Genomic DNA, 23840 nt, shown 5'->3' on the forward strand with positions numbered 1-23840 from the left:
AAACTTGTTTAACAGGTTTACAGGTAAACAATATAAATAATTTCTAAACTTATCCATTTTATATTAACAACATAGATAATGTCTAAATTAATCTATTTTATTTTAAATGTTATTTAATTTTTATTTTAATTCTATTTTTTACTTTAAAATATAAGAATGTTATTACTTTTAATACTAACATTATATCTAACTAATTTAATTCAATTAAATTATTATTATGACTTGTCACATTAAATCTCACACGTTTACATCAATATTTTGACAATACTTGTTCCACCTTTATAATATTTTACATTAATTCTTATTGCTTAATATTAAGGTTTTTCAACTACTAACTTTCACAATAAATTTTTTTATCCTTACTATTATTCATTTATACATTAAAATTTGCAAGTCGTAAGATACTTTAAACTTGAAAATAAAAATAAAAATATTTAATTTCACCAAAAATTATGTTTATTTGACGTAATTGATTTATTACGTTAAATCTCGCAAATTTATGTCAGTATTTTGACAATGCTTGCTCCACTCTTTCTAATTTTTTGTGTTACTTTTACTATTTTACGTCAAAGTGTTTCAACTACTAATTTTCACTATAATTATTTTTATCTTTACTGTTATTCATACGTAGAATATAATTTGTAAGCCATAAAACAGCTTAAACTCGAGAATAACAATTTAAATGTTTAATTTTTTTCAAAAATTATGTTTATTTGACATAATTGACTTTTTACATTAAATCTTAGATATTTAAGTCATTATTTTGACAATTCTCTTTCAACCTTTATAATATTTTACGTTCATTCTTACCACTTTACATCAACATTTTGCAACTATTAATTAATATTATAATTATTTAATTCTTACTATTATTTATCCATAAATTAAAATTTATAAGCTGTAAAACACTATAAAATTGAGAATAAGAAGTTAAATGTTTAATTTTTTGAAGAATTATGTCTATTTAACATAATTGGCTTGTTGCGTTAAATCTTGCATATGTACGTCAATATTTTGACAATGCTTGCTACACCTTTATAATTTTTCATGTTAATTTTTACTACTTTATGTCAAGGTTTTTCAATTTCATATAATTATTTTTATCCTTACTATTATTCATGCATATATTAAAATTTGTACGTTGTAAAACTGTCATGACCCGAAACTCCTTATCGGGTCCGTGACAACCGCCGCGAAGCCTCGACAGACATTCTTCACCCCGAATGCCAATCGAAACCTCGCAAGATTCTCGTATCAGCTTTTGCATCTCCCCGGTGAGCGACAGTTATTAAATCTCGCATTTCAAGAAAATCATAAGTCGTTTTCAAATATAATATTATTTTCTGGCTCACAGAGGCATTTTCGTCATTTTTCTTCAAAAATACCGAAACCTGCCAAAAACATGGTGTAAAAGCTAAATATGCTCATACATACTTTAAATCAAATAACTAAAGTATAAAATTACTTTTACAATGACACGTGGGCCCCCAACTAACCAATAAGATGCGAGTCTGTGAACATACAATTTTGTCGATGCAAGGCTAACTGAAGTCCTTGATGCAATCGGCTATCTATCGGCTATCCCGAGCCTAAAATGTGAGGAATTGAGGGTGGTGAGATTATAAAATCTCAGTGAGTAAACAGACACCATCTAAACTATCTAAAGGCGAGTAAATGGAGACGAATTAAAATATTCTTTTCCAATATATGTTTCATAACATGAATATTCAGTTTACTCAATTAATCAACATGGCTTATATATCTCACAAAACTTGACTCCTGCCAAAATCATTCTCACGGATACCTTCGTCAAGGTGTCCCACTTAGACCGCCCAAGGTTGTTAAAAATTCATATTTCACATAAAACACATTTTTCGTTGAACATCACAGCCGTTCCTTGGCATTGGCTGAGTCTCACTCTCACGTGGTGGTTAACGTGAAGTGCACTCAAAAAGCCTACCTCAAGAGATACCCTACACGCCTCTACGACCAAGGTGAGAATATAAAAGAGTTTACCATGCCTCTCTAATAAGCTGATCCACGAAACCCCCCCACCACTGTAGTAGCTAATCTTTAATTCACCAATTGATCAAATCTCAATGGCATAACATGGCAATTACATTACTAACCAATTTACCAAGGCAAAACAGACAGTTCATATTTTTTAACACAAGTATAAATTTAGCCAATCATGCCAATTTATCACAAGCCATTTAATTTAAAACCATAAATTTACAACACAAGTAGGCAGTCTCTAATTACTCTATTTTCAAAATCAGTATTCAATTTTCCAGAAAATTTATAAAATCATTTTATAAAATCACAATTTCTCCTAAAACATAGCAATTTACCATTTAAATCCATTTTCCATAAAGTCACATAATTGTATAAAAATACTCTAGATAATTAATGTCACGACCCGGTACTCCCCTCGTGCCCGTGATAACCGTCGCGGTGCCCCGGTAGACACTCGTTACCCGGAATGTCAATCCGAAACCCCGCAAGGCTTTACTATCAGTTTCTCTATTCCCTTGTGAGCAACCATTGTCAAATATCGTGTTATAAAAGATTTTAAACCGTTTCCAACTTAAAACAAATAAAATATTAGTTTTCGTCTCACAGGGATATTTTGGTCATTTTTCTCAAAAATTTTGAAACTAGCTAAAATGTAATATACAAGTACAAAAGACATAATTCATGATCAAAATGAGTTTAAAAGTCTAAAATCTTCATTTAAAACGAAATTATGGTCATTTGAATATAATAAGAAAATAAAAGAAATATTAAATAAAATATTCTATTTTTTTATAAAACAATATTTATAGAGTTATACGTAAATAATTTTTGTAGCGTAAAAGCTAAATAAATTTATACATACTGTAATACAGTAAGCCAAAATATTTAATTTAATTTAATTTACAATAACAAGAGTGCCCCTGAATAAACAAAAGTAAAAAGGACTGCGAACCTACGGTTTGGAAAATGCAGATCCCACTGTAGTCCTCGATGAGATTAGCTGTCTATAGTCTATACTGAACCTGAAATAGATGGAAAGGAGGGTGGTGAGATTATAAAATCTCAATGAGTAAACAGACATCATCATAAACATCTAGAGTTGAGTACATGGAGACAATAAAGTAAATCATCATAAACTGGGTTATACAATTAGAACGCATTTCGTTCAAAATACGTAAAAAGGCTTATGAATCTCATAAAAATCTAAGCTTGTGCCATAAATCCATTCTCGGGGACACCTTGGCCGAGGCATCCTACCGAGACCGCCAAGGCTATTAAAATTCATATTTCACATAAATCATATTTTTATTTTGAAAACATAGTCGTTCCTTGGCGTTGGCTGAGTTCCCCTTCACGTGGTGGTTTGGCGTGAAGTGAACCCTAAGCTTTACCCCATGAGATACCCTACGCGCCTCTCCGTTCAAGGTAAGAATATAATGGGGTTTATCGTGCCCCTCTAAAAGGCTGGTCCACAGAAACCCCCTACTGCAGTGATTAATTAATATATATAATCCACCATACAATAAAACTCATTAACATGATATGGCAATTTTGTAATTCGCAGTTTTTCAAGGCAACCAAACAATTCGCATTTCAATACAATTGCCAACTAGCCAATCATGCCCGATTTATCATAAGTCAATCAATTTAAGCAATCAAATTGTCACAATTAACAGTCTCCGTGTACTCTATTTTTCAAAATCACTATTAATTTCAAAACAATTTATAAATTACTTTCATTGGAACACCTTTATTCATAAAACATGAAAATTTACCTTTTTAAATCCATTTTTCCATAGAATTAATGAAATCATCTAAAAATCACCCTAGATAATTAAAATGACAGTAAGTTTACTCACAATGTCTATAATGCAGACTTTCGAAGCACTTTGTCTACTGGTCCTCGGATGTAATTTTCTTGCCTTTTTCGGAGGACTCACCACCTTTACACAGTACAAAATCGAGAAATTCACCAAATTGGTACTAAATTGAAAATAAACTAATTTAGACTACTAATGCATAATATGAAGTGCAAAATGTCTAAATTTTTCCTAAACGCGATGTTAGCCTATTTCGGTCTTTTACCCGATAAATCAATATACGCGTTCGTTTAAATTTCAAATTAATTCTTTTTAGTTTCTATACCTCAATTGCACCCAAATTAACTTAATGTCCCTCAGTGTGGTGCAAATTATCAATCTCGATAGTAAATTATGAAAATAACCCTAGTGGGTAAAAATTCATATTTTTGCTCCGAAAATTTTTATTATTTTTCTAGGCTCATAATTCATCATTTCTTAACCAATTCTCATAGAATAAAAATCAAACTCATCCTCACTCAATACATGGTAAATTTGGCCATTAATGGTTGTAGGAGAAAATAAATTCTTTTCTTGTTGTTTTGTTTCTAAATATGCTAAACTAACTTAAAACATTAACATAACTTAAAATCAAATAAATCCAACAACTTTCTCTCTCCTAACCCATTTTGATCAGCCATCAATTCATCATGAAAACATGTAATTTAAGCATGAAAAATATGGAAAAATGCTCAAGGAAAATAGATTTCAAGCTTAAGTTGAAAAATCCTACCTTTTTCACTTGTTTTCCTTGATTTTCCACACTTTTTCTCTTGAAATTCCTCACCTAGGGTTTGTTCTTCCTCTCTATCTCTCTCTTCCTTGCTTGGCCGAATATTTGGAGAATAATGGGCTGATTTATGCTGATTTTTAAGCTAAATATTAAATTATTCTAAGCTTGACACATGGCCTTTTCTTATTGGTCTATTTTTAAAATTTTAAAAATTTAAACATTTTATCTCCACCACATGATTAGTCAAAGGTCCAAAATGAGAATAAAGGAAGACCATGTGCTGGGAAAATATCCTGGTGGTGGAAAATTACAATTTTGCCCATGAGGTGGCAAAATTACCATTTTACCCCTATACTCCAAATTATACCGAAATTAAAATTTTTCACTTCTAAACCTCAAATCATACTCCAATAAGTCAAATTATACTCCAATAATTCAAATGGGGTCAAAAAAGTCTTTTCTAAAATTCTCATTTTGTCCTCAGGTGGCAAATGATCATTTTCCTGGATAGTGAGAATTATAAAAAATTCTCATTTTTCATTTAGACCATGAAGATGGCCTAATTGCAAATCTCTTTATACTGTACAAAAGCATAACTACAAATAATACATGATCATTTTTTCAACTTATATAAAAGCAAGAAGTTAGTACTACATTCTTCCCCGTAGGTGGAATATTAGTAGAAAATATAGTAATTTGAGCAAATGCAACTGATAACAAAGGGATCTTTGGTAGTTTTACTTCTATGTCATTTGTTATCCTTTGCTAATTCAACAAGAAGATGTCCAATTGTTTTTTTAAAAAGCCAGAAGATGTCCAATTTCAATTGGTGCTAGAGAATGTATAAAACATTTGTTGCAGAAAAATTCACAACGTAGGTCAATCTGATGATGTAAATGCAGTGATTCCATAGACTAATGTAATGAGAAATAGTTATGTCGAATCAAATCAAGGCTTATTTTGAATCTGCTCACAGATTGTGAAGCAATGATGACATGAAGTGCTTGGTTCTCATCACAAAAAAGAGAATTTCTAATTTAGCATTTGATTTGTAATAGGGGAAGGGACTGCTTTTTATCAAGCAACTCCAGTTTCCCTGTATCTAGGCTGTTTGATCCAAAACCATTGTTTGCTACATGCTATTTGACTTTGGTTATGCTTGAGTCATTAGGTTCTCAACTTTCATATGAATTAAGCACATACATGATTACTACGAATAACACATAATAACATAAATGCATCTCTATTTAACTTAGAGAACAAGCTACTTACAGCCACTACAATATAAAAGGGAAAAAAATGCTAATTTTGCTTATGTGGGTGGGCGTCATATAATACAAACAGCAAAGTGTTTTGTTCAATGCCATTGCTACTAAGCTTTGAAGTGGCATAGTCTCCTCATACACTCGCAGCAAAACTAAAACAATATACATGTGAAAAAGGCCTCTATTTCTTCTAAACACTAAATGCCCATGTCCATGGCCATTGATTAAAACCCTAAGCTAGTGAAATATGTCATGCCTATGGGCGTTGCCTTTGAAGTAGCTCTCGGTAGAGTCTCTTGTCCTGGAAACTCTCTAACTGGGGATGGCTTGCTATCATAAACTTGTCGCAACAAAATCGCCCAGTAATTGAAGGTGAATTTGAGGGTGAAGGAAGATAAACTTGGCCAAGAAACTCACAACAAAATATTACAAAAGAAATCTCTCAATTTGGAGAGAACTCACTCTATCGTAGAGAGTCCTCATCTCCCCAAACTCTTTAATTTTTTTAATTTTATTTTTTATTAACCGGTTGAATGTGTTTACTAGTTTCTTTATTGGTTTTAAAGTAATGGCTACAAATTTAATTTCATAAATTAGATGGTCTTTATTAATTGACCTTACAGTAAAGTAAAAAATAATTACCTTACTGTAGAATTTGCCCACACGCAACAGCCATATGTCGATGTCCAAAATCCAGCTTCAACCAAATTCATACAGGGCATCAAAGTTCTAGTCGGTCTCATTAATCAAGAAAACCCTAAACCCCAAATCAAGAAAACCTTTCGTCCTCTTCTTTCTCATTAATCAAGAAAACCTTTTGCTTTCCCTTCCACAACCATCCATCCACAATACTGCTATTGCCATGTTTGTGAGACTCAGGTTTGAGCCTTCTGACGCCTCGCCAATGTGCTATCTCTTCAGCTAAGTTAATGGCAAGTCTATGTTGCATCTTGATAAGACGTAATCAAGGATTTTGACTTGTATGGAGAGAAAGAACTTTGGGAAATATGGGACTTGTTTGGTGGGTGTAATCTTCAATCCAGTGACGATCTCTACTTCTTCACTCTGTCAAAAAAAGAAATCTCAAAAAGGTTCAAGGATCAACCGCTCTGCTGGCATTGGTACGTGGATGGGTGAAGATTCAGGCAAGCCAATAACATATTCTCGATTGTCAGCAGTACAGGGGGTTCAAGAAAAGGTTACGATATGAAGACGGAGAACCACGTCAAGTAAATCAGTGGTTCATGCATGAGTATAGTTGGATACTAATTTAGTGCCCGACAATGATCAAGGTTACGTGCTTTATTGACTGAAAAGGAATGATCGCGAGTAGGAAAAAGCTGAGAAAAGAAGAGAGTTGATTAATTGAGATCTAGGGTTTGTATTTGCAAGAGATTCAATGTGAGAGTTAGGGTTAGGGTTTGGCCACTTCTACCACACAAGGGTCTTTTTATAAACTTTCTATGAGTAATGAAATTAGAATATTTGCCTTTCAAAAAAAAAACCAAAAAAAGATATGGTTGCAATTAAGGCTATGTCTCTCTCTCGTTCAAACCCATACCCAGCTCCGCTGTAAAATCTTAGTTTCTTTTTTTACAATGGATTTTCCCCCACATTGATGGACGCAAATAATTTAAAACCATTTCACAACCAAATTCCTTGACTTTAGAGGGATTAAATACACTACGCCCAACTATAGGAATCATTCCATTTGGAGATGACAAGCTTTTAATTTCTCGTTACAGCAGAAGCAAAATGAGTTCAAAAGGTGGATGGCAATTTAGGATCTGTGGAAAGGTTTCACAAGTACATATATTCAGGCATCGAATCTTCATCATCTTGTTATGTTGATCCTCTTTATTACTTTCGCCGCCAGTGTGGAATAAACCCACTGTACCATCACAAAGGTAAAGCTTGTTACTGTTACTGATGATGTAAATGATGGTGGATGCTGTAAATGATGTTGACTGTGCTTACTGGTAATTGAGAATAATGTAATTGTATAATGCAGGAATTAATTGAATGGAAGATGTCATAACGAAAGATGAATATCATAAGCAGCAGATTGGTCAAACTGTCCGTTCAAGCAAAGTTTTTTGGGATTATGAGAATCTCATGTTGGTCGATGAGATGTCAACATGGGTCACGAATAATACTTGGCCAAGCTGGGGCCAGAACCTTTACTAGTATAAGCCTGGCTATGCCAGAAGTCTTTGCATGCTACGGTAGACAAGCTTATCCATCGGAAAAAGTAGACAACCTTGGTCTTGCGTTCTGAATTGCTTTTAGCTCATTGATGTATTTCCTTCATTTCCATTTATTCTGTGTTATATCAAAAAGAATTGTAGTTGAAGTGGCAAGGCATTGAGTTAGAACCGGAGATAGACCTGGGTTTTAAACGGTACGAAGTAATAATTAAATATTATTATATTAAATTATCATTCTAACAATTTTATTATTCATAAAACCAAAAGTTGTTCATAACTAATGAAAATCCTCATATAGCAAATTTTTGTACTTAAATTGATAAATTAATTAAATAATTAAACCCTATTCTTAATTTATTTCTTTTCCTAAAGTTTTACAATTTTTTTTTTGACAGGCAAAAGGTTTACAATATTAACATAGAAGATTAATATTTCCACCTAGTACGTATTAATTTCTATTAATTTTAGAAAAGTGTTAATTAATAAGCTATGCTTTTCTACTTTATAAAATATAAGATTAGCAAGTATACACAGGTGTAGGTTGATCCCTAAAACCTGAAGAAAAGGAGGAAAAAACAATTTAATTTATTTTATTTTTTAGAAGTCTGATCATCAATTTTTAACAATTAGATTCCAATTTTTCTCTAATTTTTTATCTTTTTTTATCTTGTTTGTGGGCTATTTTTCAAGATTTTAATGCATTAATTTCTTTTATAATTAAACATTTGGTCATTCTCTTTTTTAGAATTTTTTTTGAATCAATTAACTTCAAAATATCACATTTTGATCATCAACGTTTAGTAAAAGTTAATATTTTGATCATTCAAATATTAAAAGTTGGTGAGGCGAATAATATCATAAGATAAATGAGCTAACCTGGACATATTACGTGATTAAGGTAAACTCATGTGTCCGAAACCTTAGCTTCCAATGATTTAATAATTAAAACATTACTTTTGATAAACGTTAGTAATTAAAAAGTGATTTTTTAAAATTGAATGATCAAAACAGAAACTCTTGAAAAATTAAATAATCAAATGAATAATTTTCTCTATAAAAGAATTTTTTTTTCAAAAGTATACTTTTATTAACTCAATAAGTTAGAAAATTAGCTTAGTAGTACATGAGGAAAAGACAACCCCATAATGCTTAATTAGTGCTAGATTTGGGGATATCTACATTTGTAGTTTTCTTGTACAAGCTATATATCCACAAGTGTCTCCTTTAATGGGAATCTACGTTTGGAAGACTCCTCCCCTATTCAGAATTCTCTTTCAAATTAAACTTCCACCGCTTTTGTAGACACCATGTTGTATTCAAACACGTTGCTACGGCTTTGAGTGCTTCCACATTCCCACTGAAATTTCACTACATCATTCTCTAACATCTCAACCTCCAAGTTTCCCTTTCTTGCACTCTTCTTACTAAGCACTTTGTAAATCTTTTGCTTTCCCTTCCACAATCATCCATCGACAATACTGCTGCTGCCATGTTCGTGGGATTCGGCTTTGAGCCTTCTGACCGGTCGCTGATGTGCTATCTCTTCAGCAAAGTCACTAGCAAGTCTATGCTGCATCTTGATCAAGTCCAAATCAAGGATTTTGACTTATATGGAGAGAAAGAACCTTGGGAAATATGGGATTTGCATGGTGGGTTTAATCTTCAATCCGATGAGGATCTCTACTTCTTCACTAAGTTAAAGAAGAAGTCTCAAAACGGTTCAAGGATCAACCGTTCTGTTGGTACTGGTACGTGGATGGGTGAAGATTCGGGTAAGCCAATATATTCTCGATTGTCAGCAATACAGCCCTTGGGGTTCAAGAGAAGGTTCCGATATGAGGGCGGAGTGCCGCAACAAGTAGGTCAGTGGATCATGCATGAGTATAGTTTGAATACTACTTTGGTACCTGAGAATGATCAAGGTTACGTGCTTTGTCGAGTAAGAAAGAATGATCGTGAGGAGAAGAAAGCTGAGAAAAGAAGAAAGCTGATTACATGAGAGTTAGGGTTTAGTATTTACTAGAGATTCAATGTAAGAGTTAGGGTTTATTATTTGTTAGAGATTTAAATTCAAGTTGTAATATATATTTCAATTTATAATATGATTGCAATTAAAGTCATGTATCTCTCTCCGCAGAATTCTGCTATCTTTTTTTAAGGTTTCAATGGATTTTCCTCCAAATCATATGCATCTTCTTGGATTTCATGACATTTTCACAACTTGCAAGGGTGCGAGCTGGTAAAATATGCTAGAAATTGTTCCAATTAAATACAAATGGGTCTGTTGACTAGGTATTATTTATTGTTCGAATTACATACAATTGTTTTGCTGGATTAGATTAGTAATAAACATTATGTTTATGCAAAGCTGTGACTACTGCATTAGATTACTGTCCAGCATTACCGTTTTCTAAAATGTTAATTCGGATTGGAGGCCTTTCAAGTTTTTGGATTATTGACTGTGTTTAAAGAAATTTGATGAAGTAGATGCATTGGATAAAATTGGCACTGATCAGAATTGCTTACTGCTTGCTGTTAACTTGATAAGATTGACATTGTCTTGATATATTTTGATCTTGATTGCACATTTTTTTTATTGGTTACTCTATGAACGATAATGTTTACACTTTCTATAGAGTACAATAGGGATAGATAGGTACTCTAGCACTCACATACACATTTGACAAAAGCAGTGCTAGAGAATCATCCGTCTTGGTCATATTTAATAATTTAATATTAGCAGGCAGGTGTACTTAACATAGCTGAATATGGGACATGTGAGCCAAAAACAATAATTCAAAAACCATAACGCCAAATCATATGCACTTCATGACTTGATCATATCACTTTGGCCGCCTATGTGGAGTAAACCCACCATCACAAAGGTAAAGATGGCGGATGCTGTAAATGATGTTGATTGTACTTATTAGTAACTGAGAATAATGTAATTGTATAATACAGTTATTAATTGATAATAGTAGGCAGTAGGCTCCTAGAGATGCCATGGAGCATGAGCAATGGGTTTGTCATCTTACTAATTACACATGATAGAAACTACATACATAAGTAAGCATTCTTAAACCTTAGGCGTTAAAGTCTTGCCTTTTATTGGTTTTTCAGGTGATTCTCTAGTTGAGATGCAATCAGCAATATGCATCACCATTGCTCTGCTGCTCAAAAATAGCTACTTCTCATCATGTTCATAGTGAGAACCTCTCATGATGTAGAATTCGCTTCAAAGTGGTAGCCCTAGTAGTGTTTTCTCACATTGAAGTTGATGGAAATTAACTAAGCTTAGTGGAAAGCATAGTCTTATTGGTCGACATGCCTATTTTTTTATAAAAAGTTATATGACAGAGATTTTCCATCATAAATGAGAATCAACTTATCTTCTTTTTGGAGCAATTCTATTCTCTTCTATCTTACTTGCTAGACCACCAAACAAAATGGGGACATGTGTAAATCTTTTCTTCCTGTATATAGCTGTCTTTATCACAATCGTTGAAGGCACTTCCATGGAAGAGAAACGAAGGCAGCAGCAGAGCAGAGGTGGTATGTACTGATGCATTTGATACTCTTCTCGTGTGATTCTGGCCAAGCAGAAGCCATGGAAGTAACTTTGGCTGATTGAGCACTTGGTTGTTCTCTTGTTGCCAACACCATTTTGTGTTGGTTGTATATATCTGATTCTGCAGCTTGTTTTTGTTATCCTGCTTAGACCATGGTCATCTGCTTTGCCTGCAGCTAGAAGCATATGCCTGGTAGGGAGTGCTTCCCTCCCTTTTAACGAAAGCGTGAAGAATCAGGGCATTGAACTATTACAGACAATCATTTGATGACTAATATATATCCTATCCATATCCACCACCTTCCCATGATCTGTATTTGTAAAAGATCCTCACCAAGAATCCATTTCGATTGTAAGATTACAGATTGATAATTATGAAGAAACGTACATATATAAATATACAAAGCAATTGACAAGCATGTGTGTGCTTGCTCATGGTTAATGTTTTTTTTTTTTTTTTTTGAAAGATGCTCATGGTTAATGTTAGGGGGTGGAAACAAGTAGCAAGACTTTAACCCACTTGCACAGAGGCAGGGTTGCTCTGTGTATTGCACATATGAATTAACAAATATTCATCCTAGTTAGTAGACACCTAAAGAATCTAATTGCATTATTAATTAATTAATTAATTAATAACGTGTATACTGCACATATGATAATCTTTGAAATTAAAAAAAATATAAAACATCAATTTTATAAAATAAATTAAAAATTTTTAATGTAAAATACATTGAAATCAATGTTTTTTTAAAATAATTCTGTAAAAGTTCATTGAAATTTAGACAAACAAAAGGAATTGTCAAAAGTAGTAACATTAATATAATTATTATTCTACACACCTACAATATAAATTTTAAACCCCACGAACAAGATTTATAATCGTCGTATATACTTTTAATAATTAATTAAATTATTTAATTTTCATTAATATACTTAATAAGGCATGTCCCAATTCTCCAATTTCTTATTGAAATTTTCCATGTTAACAGACACTAATATTACTTATAATAAGTTTTTCTTTTTAAGAAAATAACATATAATATCTAAAAATGTCTCTTAATTATTCAGACAAATTCAAATACTTTTTTATTCTTTTATTGCTTTCAATTAATTCTTTATTATTTTTTTTGAATCAAATAGACTTTTATGATTAACTGTTGACTAACTATCATTAACTAAAAGATCATTTATCATTTTATACTTACCATGATGACATGCACTACAAAAAATAGGTTTTTGCCAACAGATTCAATTCCGTTAGAAACATTCCGTCGACAATTACTGACGGAATTGCAAAAACATGATGTTCTGATTTATATATATGGTGCATTTCTTATTATTTCAATCAGAGGCGTTACAAAGACCAGTGACATTCTCCAAACTTTTCAAGCGCATTCACAAGTAACAAAAGGCCATCAGAGAAATTATGGACAAGAAGTCCAAGATTGTGAGTGTAAGTAATAAAAATGACTCGATGTATGTTCATTATATAAATTAATATGTGAATATGTCATTTAAAAATTTAATTAATATTTCATTTCTTCTTATATTTGTAGGAATCATATACTTTTGCTTTATCATAGAAGTGCAATCATGATCCATCGTCCCAATCGAAATTCGATTCGGCAAGATGGTCAGAGGCAATTTGAAGAGCATAAACCACTCGAATCCACATTTACGAGTTTGGCACCAGGGAGTCGACTGCTACAATACTTGTTGCAACTCCAACGTTTGAGTTTGTTTGTGGTCTGACCCCAAAAAGGATGTTGTGTTAGCTCCTCAAGCTGAACCCAAGTACTATCAGGAAATGAAGGTAGAATTTAAGGACTTGAATAATGAGGTGTTGGATATTAAGACGAGCCTCAAGCAGCACCTCTAGCACGTGGTGCCTCCATTCAGCCCCGGGTCTTCTTCACAGCATTTGCAACTGTAGCCACAGCTGCAACCACCCCTTTGTTATGATGCGGAGGAGGAACGACAGAGGGAAGATGGTCAAGAGTAATTCGTTTGTCGGTAACTTGGATTCCTTGTATGGATTTTTTAGATGAATATTGACATTTGTATTAATTTTTCGTTTTTATAATTTTCAAATACAATTTGTATTGTTTTTTCATTAGATAATAAATTTTAAATATTTTTAATACATATAAGTAATTTTCAGTAATATTATTTAATTATATTCATTTGAAATGTCAACAGGAATGTAGAAAATAAAAATTGTTTTAAAAAATCTTCGTTTAATCAATATTATCGACCAAATTATCAATGGATTATTAACGGGTTACACTCCATACCAACGAAAATCAAGGCATATTTATTGACGGATTGGTTGTTATTATTGATAGAATTGCACTCTTCACTGATGAAATCTATGAGTTAGGTGTGCACTTGAATCCGTCGACAACTCTATCGATAAATCTATCAACAAATCAATTGGAAAATTTTTGACCAATATGCGACTATATTATTCTGTTGGTGATTTCTGACAAACTTTAGTGATGGAATCATAGCATTATTGACCATTCCTCTGGGCAATGGATCAACTACTTTTCTGAGAAAATTTTTGACGAAATGACCATTAAACCATATGTCGACGAATTATTCTGTCGGCAATTATGTTAGTAAATGCAAATATCGATGAAATAAAAAGCTTTATCGACGAAATATTTTATCGATAAAATGATTATTTTTTATAATGATGGTCACATGATATGTTTTAGTCATGTTAATTAAAATGACAAATGATCTTTTGATTCATAACAATTAATCAACCCGTTAATTATGAAGGTTTGTTTTATCTAAAACAAAGTATATAGATTTGATTGAATAGAAAAATAAAAATTTATTTAAGTTTTCTTGAATGATTCAAAATTTTGTAAGTTTTATCTAAAAAAAGTAAATAATAATCAATACATCTATCCAAAAAAACCTGTACGGCTTCTTGAGGTACTGACGTGTGGCTGAGCCTGCTGTTGCCACATGGTGCTATGGAGAAGTGTTTTTAAAAGGCGGGCCTTCATTTAAATAATAATCAGTTTGAACTTCTTGAGGTTCTGACTTGTGGCTGAGCCTGCTGTTTCTCATCGATTGTTACAATGTCTTTGTTTGTATAAGTTTTTTTAATGATTCGCTGTTAACAAAATTAGTTTGTTTCATGCTGTACAAATAATGCATATTTTTTTTATCATGAAAGTTAAAAGTGCTTTTGCTCTTTTGTCATTGGCTTGGTTGTGCATCTCTTTACTTTAGTATCTTACTCAGATAATTTCAAGTTTGAATGCCTGCTTCATTAATTTCCTTATTGCTTGTTTTGTGATCTTTATTTTGCAGTGAACTTGGAGCAACAAGTTAAGTGTTTATGGGTTTTATGAATTTTTTTAATTTAATTGTTGTGCTTTTTTACATTTACCTCTTTGATGATTTGTTATGTTGGGAATTTTAGTTCAGGGAAGATGCATTTTTGCTTAACTTGTGTCTTTTCATGTATTTTATGATTTACTGTAATGCTTTTCATGTTATCCGTGTCTTCCATGTATTTTATGATTTATTCTTATGCTTTTTTTATCCCCGTAAATATCAAATTGTTCTAGCTGTTTTTCTCTGTGCCCTGTTTTTTTGCACTCAGAGTCCACACAAGTTGCTTATGCATATGTTTTTGTTTCATCTATGTCTTTCATGTGTTTTATAATGGATCATTATACTTTTTATGCTCTGTTTTGCAACAAGGTTCAAACTGCTTTTCCTGTTTTTCAAGCCATTGACTATAGGAGTTGCTTATCAAAATTACTATGATTTCCATTGTTAACTTCAGTTTAGTCTAGATCCATTTTACCTTACTCTACTAATAATCTTTGTAACTACATACTTTTTACTAGATATCTTGCATTTGCTTTCATTAATAAAGATACATTTGTGCTTAATTTGTATCTTTTGTGTGTTTTATGATTGACTGATATACTTTTCATGCTTTGTCTAAATGGAAACTTCATATTGTTCTCCCTCTTTTTTAATCTGCTCTGTTTTTTTTTTTTTAGACAAGCATTATACCAATTGCTTATCGACGATATTATGGTTTACATTATTTATTTCATTTCAACCAAGATTCATGTTTTCTTGATCACTGTCTTACATATATTTTGGCATTTTATGTTAACGCAGATTTCAAACTGTTCTTGCCATTTTTCAAAGTGCAAACATCGCCATTCGATGAGAACTTAATATGCAATTCAAATTAATGTTTGGCATTTTATAAGCTGTTATTGGTTATAAATATGCAGATTATGTCATGTTTGTTTTTTTATTTGATTGTTACCATGTATGAATTTATGTTTCAGCATGCAAATTTTGTAAACAATTCACTGTTAAATATACCCTTTTTAGGGAAATGGATAAAATACTGTTCGCTTTATATGGATGTTTACTGGGTGTTTGAACCTCATGTTTTCATGCTCTGCAGAGATAAAGTCAACCATAGTTTACAACGAATGCATCCATTATTATGAATTTTAAACTTTCCTGCATATTAATGCCCTTCTATTTATAGTGATGTGTACATAATCAGCTACTATGCATGATGTAGTGTTCTATAATTTTTCCATGGTTTTCTCTATTGTTTTATCTATTTTGTTTAACTTGTCTTTTGTTTGCGTCCTATATTTTTTTTTTCATTCAATCATCTAAAATAATTTGCATCTTTTTTTTTTGACATTTTAAATATTATGTGACTTACTTTTTTAGTCTTTATAATTTATTCCCAAAATTTGCTTAAACTTTAATTCATTTATATTGATGTCAATGCATTTCAATGTTTGTGTATCGTTTTTTCAGCTTGTTCGTTGATTTTAAATTTGCTGCCAGTTGAGGCTACCAAAAACAACTTTAAAGCGTCTTCGTTTACTACCCTTTTTATTTCTAGCAAACTATTTTTCTGTCATTTCTGTGGATTGTTGTTGTTGGCAGCAAGTTTTTATGACATTCACATCAACTATAAGGATAGTGGAGGATCATTTTTGCCCCCCGTTTTTCAGATTCACATGAGAAGGTTTTGGTGTTTTGGTTGTTGGGATTAGGTGATCCGCAGTGTACGGCAACCACGTCTGTCGCTTGAGGACGCCTTGCGTATGTGGGTTATTCGACATTGATTTCTCCTTGTCTACTCTTTACTTCCTACCGTCCTTGCTTTTTTATATTTTCTCTTCTGAGAAGTTTATTCATATTTCCTCATTTTTCACCTCTGTTTTTCTTTGTTGATTTCTTTTTTTTTCGCTTTTCTCTGAGAAATTCTCTTCAATTTTTTAGGCCCTTTGTTTTGTTTTGTTTTGTGTATTGGTGATTGCTTTGTAGGAAAAATCGTCTTGGGTGGAAGATGGGGTATTTTATTTTAGGCATTGGCCTGTTTTTTTATGGTGTTTTGTTTTTTACTGTTCGGTGGATTTTTTTTTATTTTGATTGGCCTGATATTATTGCGATATTACTTCTTTGTTGTCATGTTTTACTCTCTCAGTTCGTTTGTCGTTGCTTAAAAACATTTTCTGTGTTAACGGATTTACAGTTTTTGGGAAAAAGTGATCTGAATTAATGCTGTAACGTTTAAGATTAAAACATATGAGATTGATATTTCATCACACTTTGTTTCAGCGGTAGTGACTGGTTTGCTCGAATGCTTTTTTCTTATTTCAGTTATATGTTTTGGTAAAAATTAAATCTCGCATTCATGTTTGGCTTCAATAGCTCCATGTGTTTGTTGTTTTTCATGTTGATAGATTTATTGCTGTTATATGACATGTTCTTTGATTTTTTTTTTTTTTTGTCTTTTGAGTACCTTTTTCTCATTCCTTCATGGGTTTTGTTATTTATTTATTAATTTAAACTTTTTTTTTTCAGGGGATTTAGCTTTGCTTTTTGTTTTAATCTTCATGACTGTTTTCAGTGATTAACTCCATGAGTTTTCTTTATCAGGCAACTTTTTGTATTGTTGTTTGGTAAAAATGGGGTATTAAAGTCATCCATCAGAATATATAATCATGAAAATAAAATTTATATTTAATGCATTAACAGTATTTATATTTTCCATAACTCTTTTTATTCATATACTCCTACGATGAACCAAAAAAAAAAAGAAAAAAAAAGGGAAACTGAGTTAAAGAATGAGAAAAAGTCTGATTGAGTTCTCCTCATATTGAGAAAATCAAGCCTTAATTCCTTAAATAAGGAACAATGGCACAAAAGCCGCATAAACTTATTTGTTGCAGAAAATATTCCTTAGTTTAAAACATCGTTTTATTGTGACAATATCTGAAAATGGAATAGCCAAGTTTTTTGAAAACGCCTGAGTTATTTTTTCCTGCCTAGCAAATATATTCCGATTGTTTGAAATAGATAGTTTTGTAGTTTATTTGTACTAATCAGAAAGGCATGAAGGAAGGAAAAAATATTAGCTAAAATGCTATGATAGTAATGGTGATGGTGATACTTTTCTTCGCAGGGCACACAATTGCAGAGGAAGATCAAAAATGCTTGGATGCCTGCTTGGACCTGGGTACTGCCACAAGATCGAAAAAGCATATGAAGAAAAAGAGAGGAGTTTGAGAGAATCAGTAAGAGAGAGTTGTGAGACAGAGAAAATGATTTTACTTTTTTATGTAATTAAATATTATACACTATTAATCTTTATTTTTAAGGATCTAAAATATTTTTAAGTTTATTGTCTCATTCTACAAATAAAGTCTTGTTTTTGGTCAAATTAATTGTTTGATGGTCTTCAAGGTTAAGAGTTGCAACATTTTGCTCTATCATTGATGGTTCAATTTCGGTTTGAAAAAAATCCTTCTTATTGTTAAGGGAAGGATTGGCAGTCAAACAAAATCGGCAAGCTACAATACAATCTCTTAATCCTTGAGCAACAAGAAGAATGATTTCTCTATCTGAAATTTGGACCATCTCTTGACAGTGCAAGCATTGTTAACTCAATATAAGTAGCGGCGAAGTCAAGTAACTAGGGAACTTTTTCCAAAGCCTACATGCAAAAGCAATGCACTGTCAACGAAGGAGAAGAGTCACCTACCAAAAAATACAAAACTAGATACAATTGATAAATTCCTCAGCTTTCTCATCTACTATCACTTGACATCAATTTACATCTTATTTGTTTTAATTTGTTTGTTACTATTTGAAACTAATTCATTCCATGAGTTTTTCTTTTTAAACATATTATAGTAGAAATTCAACTTGATAGTAATGTTTTAGGTTGAATAGGGTAATATATTTGTTACTATCAATGAGTTCATTTTTTCTTTTTTCTTCCCTTATTGTTGTCTAGGAATATTGGCTTGCCACTCATTACAATATTCGATCAAAAAATGGAGTGATCTTCTTTTGCAAATCTATTATTGATAATTTTATATTTAAGAAATTGTAAAGTTTATGTTCTGGAAAATTACTTTGTTGCCGAAATACAATAAATCTTCCATTATTTTATACCGCTGATTACCACTACTTCACAACATTACATGTTAACAAAGTATATATTTCATCTCCATAGCTACTTATTTTTACTCTCTCTCTTTATATATATATATATATATATAATTAACTGATATCATAACTGATCAACTTATTATATATGATACCTAACTTTTGATTTTGTTTTTACCTCACAAAGAATCCTCCAAGACCACTCAATTATCAAAGACCAACCTCCCCCCCCGCCCCCCCCTCAATAGCAAAATATTCTAGAACTTTGCTTGCAATGATACCTAACAATGCCTTATATTTTTTGTTGATAGATAGCACCATGAAGTGAACACTCTAATGCTAGCTTTTGTGTATATACAAAGATTTACGAAAACACATCATATCATGATCCTCATTTTGTTCAAGGGCACTGAGTTTTTGTTAAGTGGATAGCAATGAATGTACACAATTAAAAACCCTACTTGATATTTTTTGTTCACAAGCAATATTTTGAATTCAACACTAAAATGTCAACTTTTGTAAATGAACAAATATTTGTAAAAACAAATTTGCAAATCATGATCTTAACTTTGTTCGTGGACAATAACTTTTGCTTAAAGTGGTAGCAATGAGAGCAATAAATTCAACCGCATATCATCATCTCGATTTTATTCATAAGCATTCACTTTTTCTTAAATATATGCAAATGATTACATACAATTATAAAAAATAATTATACTTTCTCACAATAATTAAAGCTACAATAATTTTTATTATATATATTTTTTATTATCCACGCTATCATTAATGTATTTTATTTATTTCAAGCGCAACGCATGGATCTAATTCTAGTAACTAAAAAGAAAAAAAAGGGGAATGGAGGCCAGATAAAAGGTTTATCATCCCGTCCATTTCAAGCTTTGTTAAGTCATGTCTCTCTCGCTCAAACTCACACCTAACTCAGCTCTCCTCTTCCCTCACCGCGTAAAATTCCGCTCTATCTTTCAATTCTTTTACAATTTCTGCTTTTAATTTCTATTCTAATCTTTGTTTTCTCTCTAATGTTACGGACACAGAACTCCTTTTCTTTTGCTTTAGGGTTTCAATGGATTTTCCTTGTTAAGCTTTCCTGGGATTTGCAATTCTACCAGCCTTGTCTCTCAGAATTTCAACAAAGTTTCTTGCTCAATCGGCGGCGATAACAACATTGTAAGTGGAATTCCGATTTCTCGCATAATTTTTCATAATTATGAATTTTTTTTACAACTGATTGATTTATTATTTATTATAAATATTTTAATTTAATATACGCTGTTAGGCTCCTATTAATTTTTAATTTATTGTTTTTAATTGCTACTGTTTGGCTAGGTTTATGGCGCAACTGATAATGGCAGCTACTCAACGAACAATGAAGGTATTGGAAATAGACATTATATAAGAAATGGAATGTTGTTTATTTATATGATTTTTTGTTTAGCAGGAAATTAACTTATATATCTGTTCTTTTTCGATTTTTAAAGGTGCGAGAATGGGGAAGAGTGAGAGTAATGAAGGGGAATCATTTTCATCTAAAGAGTAATTAGTACTTGCCTTTCTAATTTGAGTTAATGACTAATGATGGTTGGTTCATTGTTTTTTCTTCCATTTATACTATTTTTGATTGAAATACATTGTTCATTGCTATCACCATAGTCACCAAAATTTAGGTTACTCTGAAAGGTCTTCCATTGCTTGATGGATATATGCGTGCGGCATACTTTTCCATCACTCTAACTCTCTGTCATTGTCATAAGGACAGCCATACTTGGTTGTTCTAGAGTTGCTTCTGATGTTATTAAGACAAAATGTCATAAATTGATTGAGTATACTGATAAAGGCAGCTTGCATTAATTTCTTAATTTTGCGTCAACAGCACTGGTACTATTGGATGTTAGCATCAAATTGTGTTTTAAATTGTAATCTTTCTGTACTAGGTTTATATACATAGGTGTATTATTTCTTCTTCTCTTCTCTCTTTAAATGATAAATAACACTAAATTCAATTATTATTTAGTTATATGACACAGATTTTCATCATAAGTGAGAAATATGCCAAATGACTTATTTTCTGTTGGGAGCATTCAATTCCCTTCTATTTTATTTGCTAGACCAACAAAGAAAATGAGGACATGTGTTGAAGAAAGTTTTTTAAGGGATGAATCTTTGCTTCCTATGGCTGTCTTTATCGCAATACCAGTAGTAAATGATATCTTGCTTTCACATCTGGATTTGATTTGTTTCTTGTAGTTCTGAACCTTGTAATGAAAGAAATGTGAGGGGTGAGAGTATGCAGATCCAATATCTTTGTTTGTTGTTGTTCTTCAGTGTGTTGAAGAAGTTGAGGAGGTATGGAATTTCTGGAGTATTGTCTTACGGGCTACTGAATACAGCTTACTACCTTACAACTTTTCTCTTGGTGTGGTGAGTAAAATAATGTTTCTTGTTAATTCATGAATCTTTACATGATTTCATTTGGCTTGTGTATATTATTATTAACTCTAAATAGCATTCATAAATGCCTTTCTCTGGTCATGGCATGTGTAAATTATTATTTGGATTTGGTTTGTGTCATGTTAATGTTCTTTTCCTATTAACTGTGAGGACACAAATGTAAACATTCTTCTAATCGACCCTGTATTTCTGCATAGAATGCTGAATCGAAGTTATGTTGCATACACAGTGAAAATGTACTATGAAGTAGAGCCAAGCTAAACCAATGTTCCTCTGTAGTGCATGCTATAATTCGGATCAAATGATATTACAAAAAGGGCATGATAACATGTTCCCACTTTCCAACAGCATTGATGTCATGTTTGATCAAGATTAATTATAGAAATTCCCCTATTTCATATATAATCATCTTACTTTGGTGCTCTGAATGCATACTAATTTAGTCATTATAATAAGTAGTAACTGGGCTTGCTTTTTAGGTTTTATATTGCGCCAGTTCCTGGAAGAATGGGTTATATGGCTGCTGTTGAGAGGTAGTATCTCATCTTTTTCCTTTTGATATATATGAGGAAGTCCAAAGGTGCGATGGGATTCGAACCTTGGACCTTACCCCTCCTTAGAAGGGGTAACAACTATTAGGCCGAACCTTGATTGTTTATCCTTTTTATTGTTTATGAGAAACACAGATGATATTAGCACTTTGATGCCTTGCAGATTTCTCAAGGTTATGGCCATGATTTGGGCTGGAAGCCAAGTGACTAAGCTTGTTAGAGCTGGAGGGTGAGTTGATAGAATTCAAATGTCTTACCTTAACTATTACTTCAGAATATTCAGAACAACTGAGACTTTCCAACTGGACTTGAATTGGTACTGATTTGAATCTAATTAAATCCATGTATTTATTTGTCCAACTTCTGCAATGTTAAGTGCTAGTTTCTTTATGCTCCTATACGTTTCAGCTGCATATATGTCATGTAGTTTCAGGAAGGTTAAGGGAATAACCTCGAACCAACTCCATTTCCAAGTCATTGAACTAAGCTCTCTAGAACATGGATTAAATTCATTAACCTAAAGGACCAGTAGCCGTAGGATATACTAAGGAAATTCACAACCTCATAACATACACAGAGAATAAAAGCAGAAGGAACATTTAAATGTATAGTTTTTTATTTTATCTTTTTGTGGGGATGGGAGGAAGAAAGGAGCTTGTCTTATAGAAATGGGTGATTTCCATACACAGTGATTTGGGGGCATTCTTTTGCTGATATGCAAGAATTTAGTCATCTGTTTCAATTGGTGTTGTGGATTATGCTTTAATAACTTCTAGTAATCTAGCATATGCGAACTCCATGTGCCTGTCATATCTATTCCATGCTTATTCTGGTTGGGTGATCATTATAGTTTGTTAAGTCTTCTTAATGGTTTCAGAACACTGTTCTGTCTATCTCTTTATAAATGTAAATATGAAATCAGCACAAGATATTTGCATTTTAAATCCTTGGTAGCCATAAATCAAGTAAATTTCTTTTGTTCTTTCTTGCATCTGACAAAGGTTTCAGAGTGCATGTGTTCTCTGTCAAGAGCCATTTAATTCAATAGGTGCTTTTATGGCAGGGCCCTCGCTCTTGCCCCATTTGTAGACAGAGCATTGTCATGGTTCACAGTCAAATTTAAGTTTGAATCTCAGGGAAAGGTACATGGCATTGGAACTTTGAAATTATCCTATATTGTTCTGTTAACGAGCGTCTGATGCTTTTAAAACATCTCCAGGCTTCCATGGTGATTATAGGATTTTGTTTTGGGCTGGCTTTCATGCTGTTTTTGGTTGTGACAGTGCTTTGGGCATAAAGCTGGCTATTTTTGGTTCTCACCAGCTTACATATCTTGTCAGTCCTAAGTCCTGTTAAATCTTAGCTGTACAATTTTGATTGCAAATATAGAAGCTTAATGTACATGTGCAAGTGTTATATAGTGCCCAAAATTTGGGTAGTTAGAAATGTAATGTACTCTTATTGGAGTTGGTAGAACTGCCGGGAAATTATGCAGGGGACAAAACTTTGTTTATCTTGTATTATTCTTTTGAAAATGACTGTCTCAATGGAGATTGGGGAGATCAATGAAATGGACGTCCTACACTTATTGACTCTTTGCTCTTATTGCCATTTGCTTTTATCAGCAACTTTGCGATTTACATTTCTTCTACCAATGTCCTTTCAGATATTACCATGCCCACCATGATTGATAGAATGG

General features: G+C 32.2%; 2 protein-coding genes across 3 annotated transcripts; both read left to right on the top strand.

Annotated features, from left to right (window-relative positions):
* The first annotated feature begins 9569 nt into the window (after positions 1 to 9569).
* Positions 9570 to 10079, top strand: LOC18587000 (NAC domain-containing protein 101-like). Its single transcript, XM_018128858.2, has one exon. It carries the CDS (start codon positions 9570 to 9572, stop codon positions 10077 to 10079), a length of 510 nt encoding a protein of 169 aa, XP_017984347.2.
* A 9832-nt stretch (positions 10080 to 19911) lies between these two features.
* Positions 19912 to 23738, top strand: LOC18587003 (Gag-Pol polyprotein/retrotransposon). 2 transcript variants are annotated; one of them, XM_007010643.3, is made up of 9 exons: positions 19912 to 20084; positions 20199 to 20309; positions 20469 to 20514; positions 20621 to 20675; positions 21387 to 21560; positions 22070 to 22123; positions 22305 to 22370; positions 23205 to 23283; positions 23361 to 23738. In XM_007010643.3, exons 1-9 carry the CDS (start codon positions 20031 to 20033, stop codon positions 23436 to 23438), a joined length of 717 nt encoding a protein of 238 aa, XP_007010705.3. In that variant the 5' UTR covers positions 19912 to 20030; the 3' UTR covers positions 23439 to 23738. The 2 variants fall into 2 exon arrangements, with proteins under 2 accessions (XP_007010705.3, XP_017984848.2); XM_018129359.2 differs by having other exon boundaries at positions 19916 to 20084; positions 21465 to 21560.
* Positions 23739 to 23840: the final 102 nt, after the last annotated feature.

Source organism: Theobroma cacao, chromosome 10 (assembly GCF_053813885.1).
Source record: "Theobroma cacao isolate CCN51 chromosome 10, ASM5381388v1, whole genome shotgun sequence".
Classification (NCBI taxonomy): domain Eukaryota; kingdom Viridiplantae; phylum Streptophyta; class Magnoliopsida; order Malvales; family Malvaceae; genus Theobroma; species Theobroma cacao.

Bases quoted from the DNA above. Each gene is read 5' to 3' on its own strand.
- LOC18587000 (XM_018128858.2), top strand. From the start codon at position 9,570: ATGTTCGTGGGATTCGGCTTTGAGCCTTCTGACCGGTCGCTGATGTGC.
- LOC18587003 (XM_007010643.3), top strand. From the start codon at position 20,031: ATGTCTCTCTCGCTCAAACTCACACCTAACTCAGCTCTCCTCTTCCCT. The intron at 20,515-20,620 runs GTATTGGAAATA...CGATTTTTAAAG, and splicing joins CTACTCAACGAACAATGAAG to GTGCGAGAATGGGGAAGAGT. The intron at 20,676-21,386 runs GTAATTAGTACT...TGTTTCTTGTAG, and splicing joins GAATCATTTTCATCTAAAGA to TTCTGAACCTTGTAATGAAA.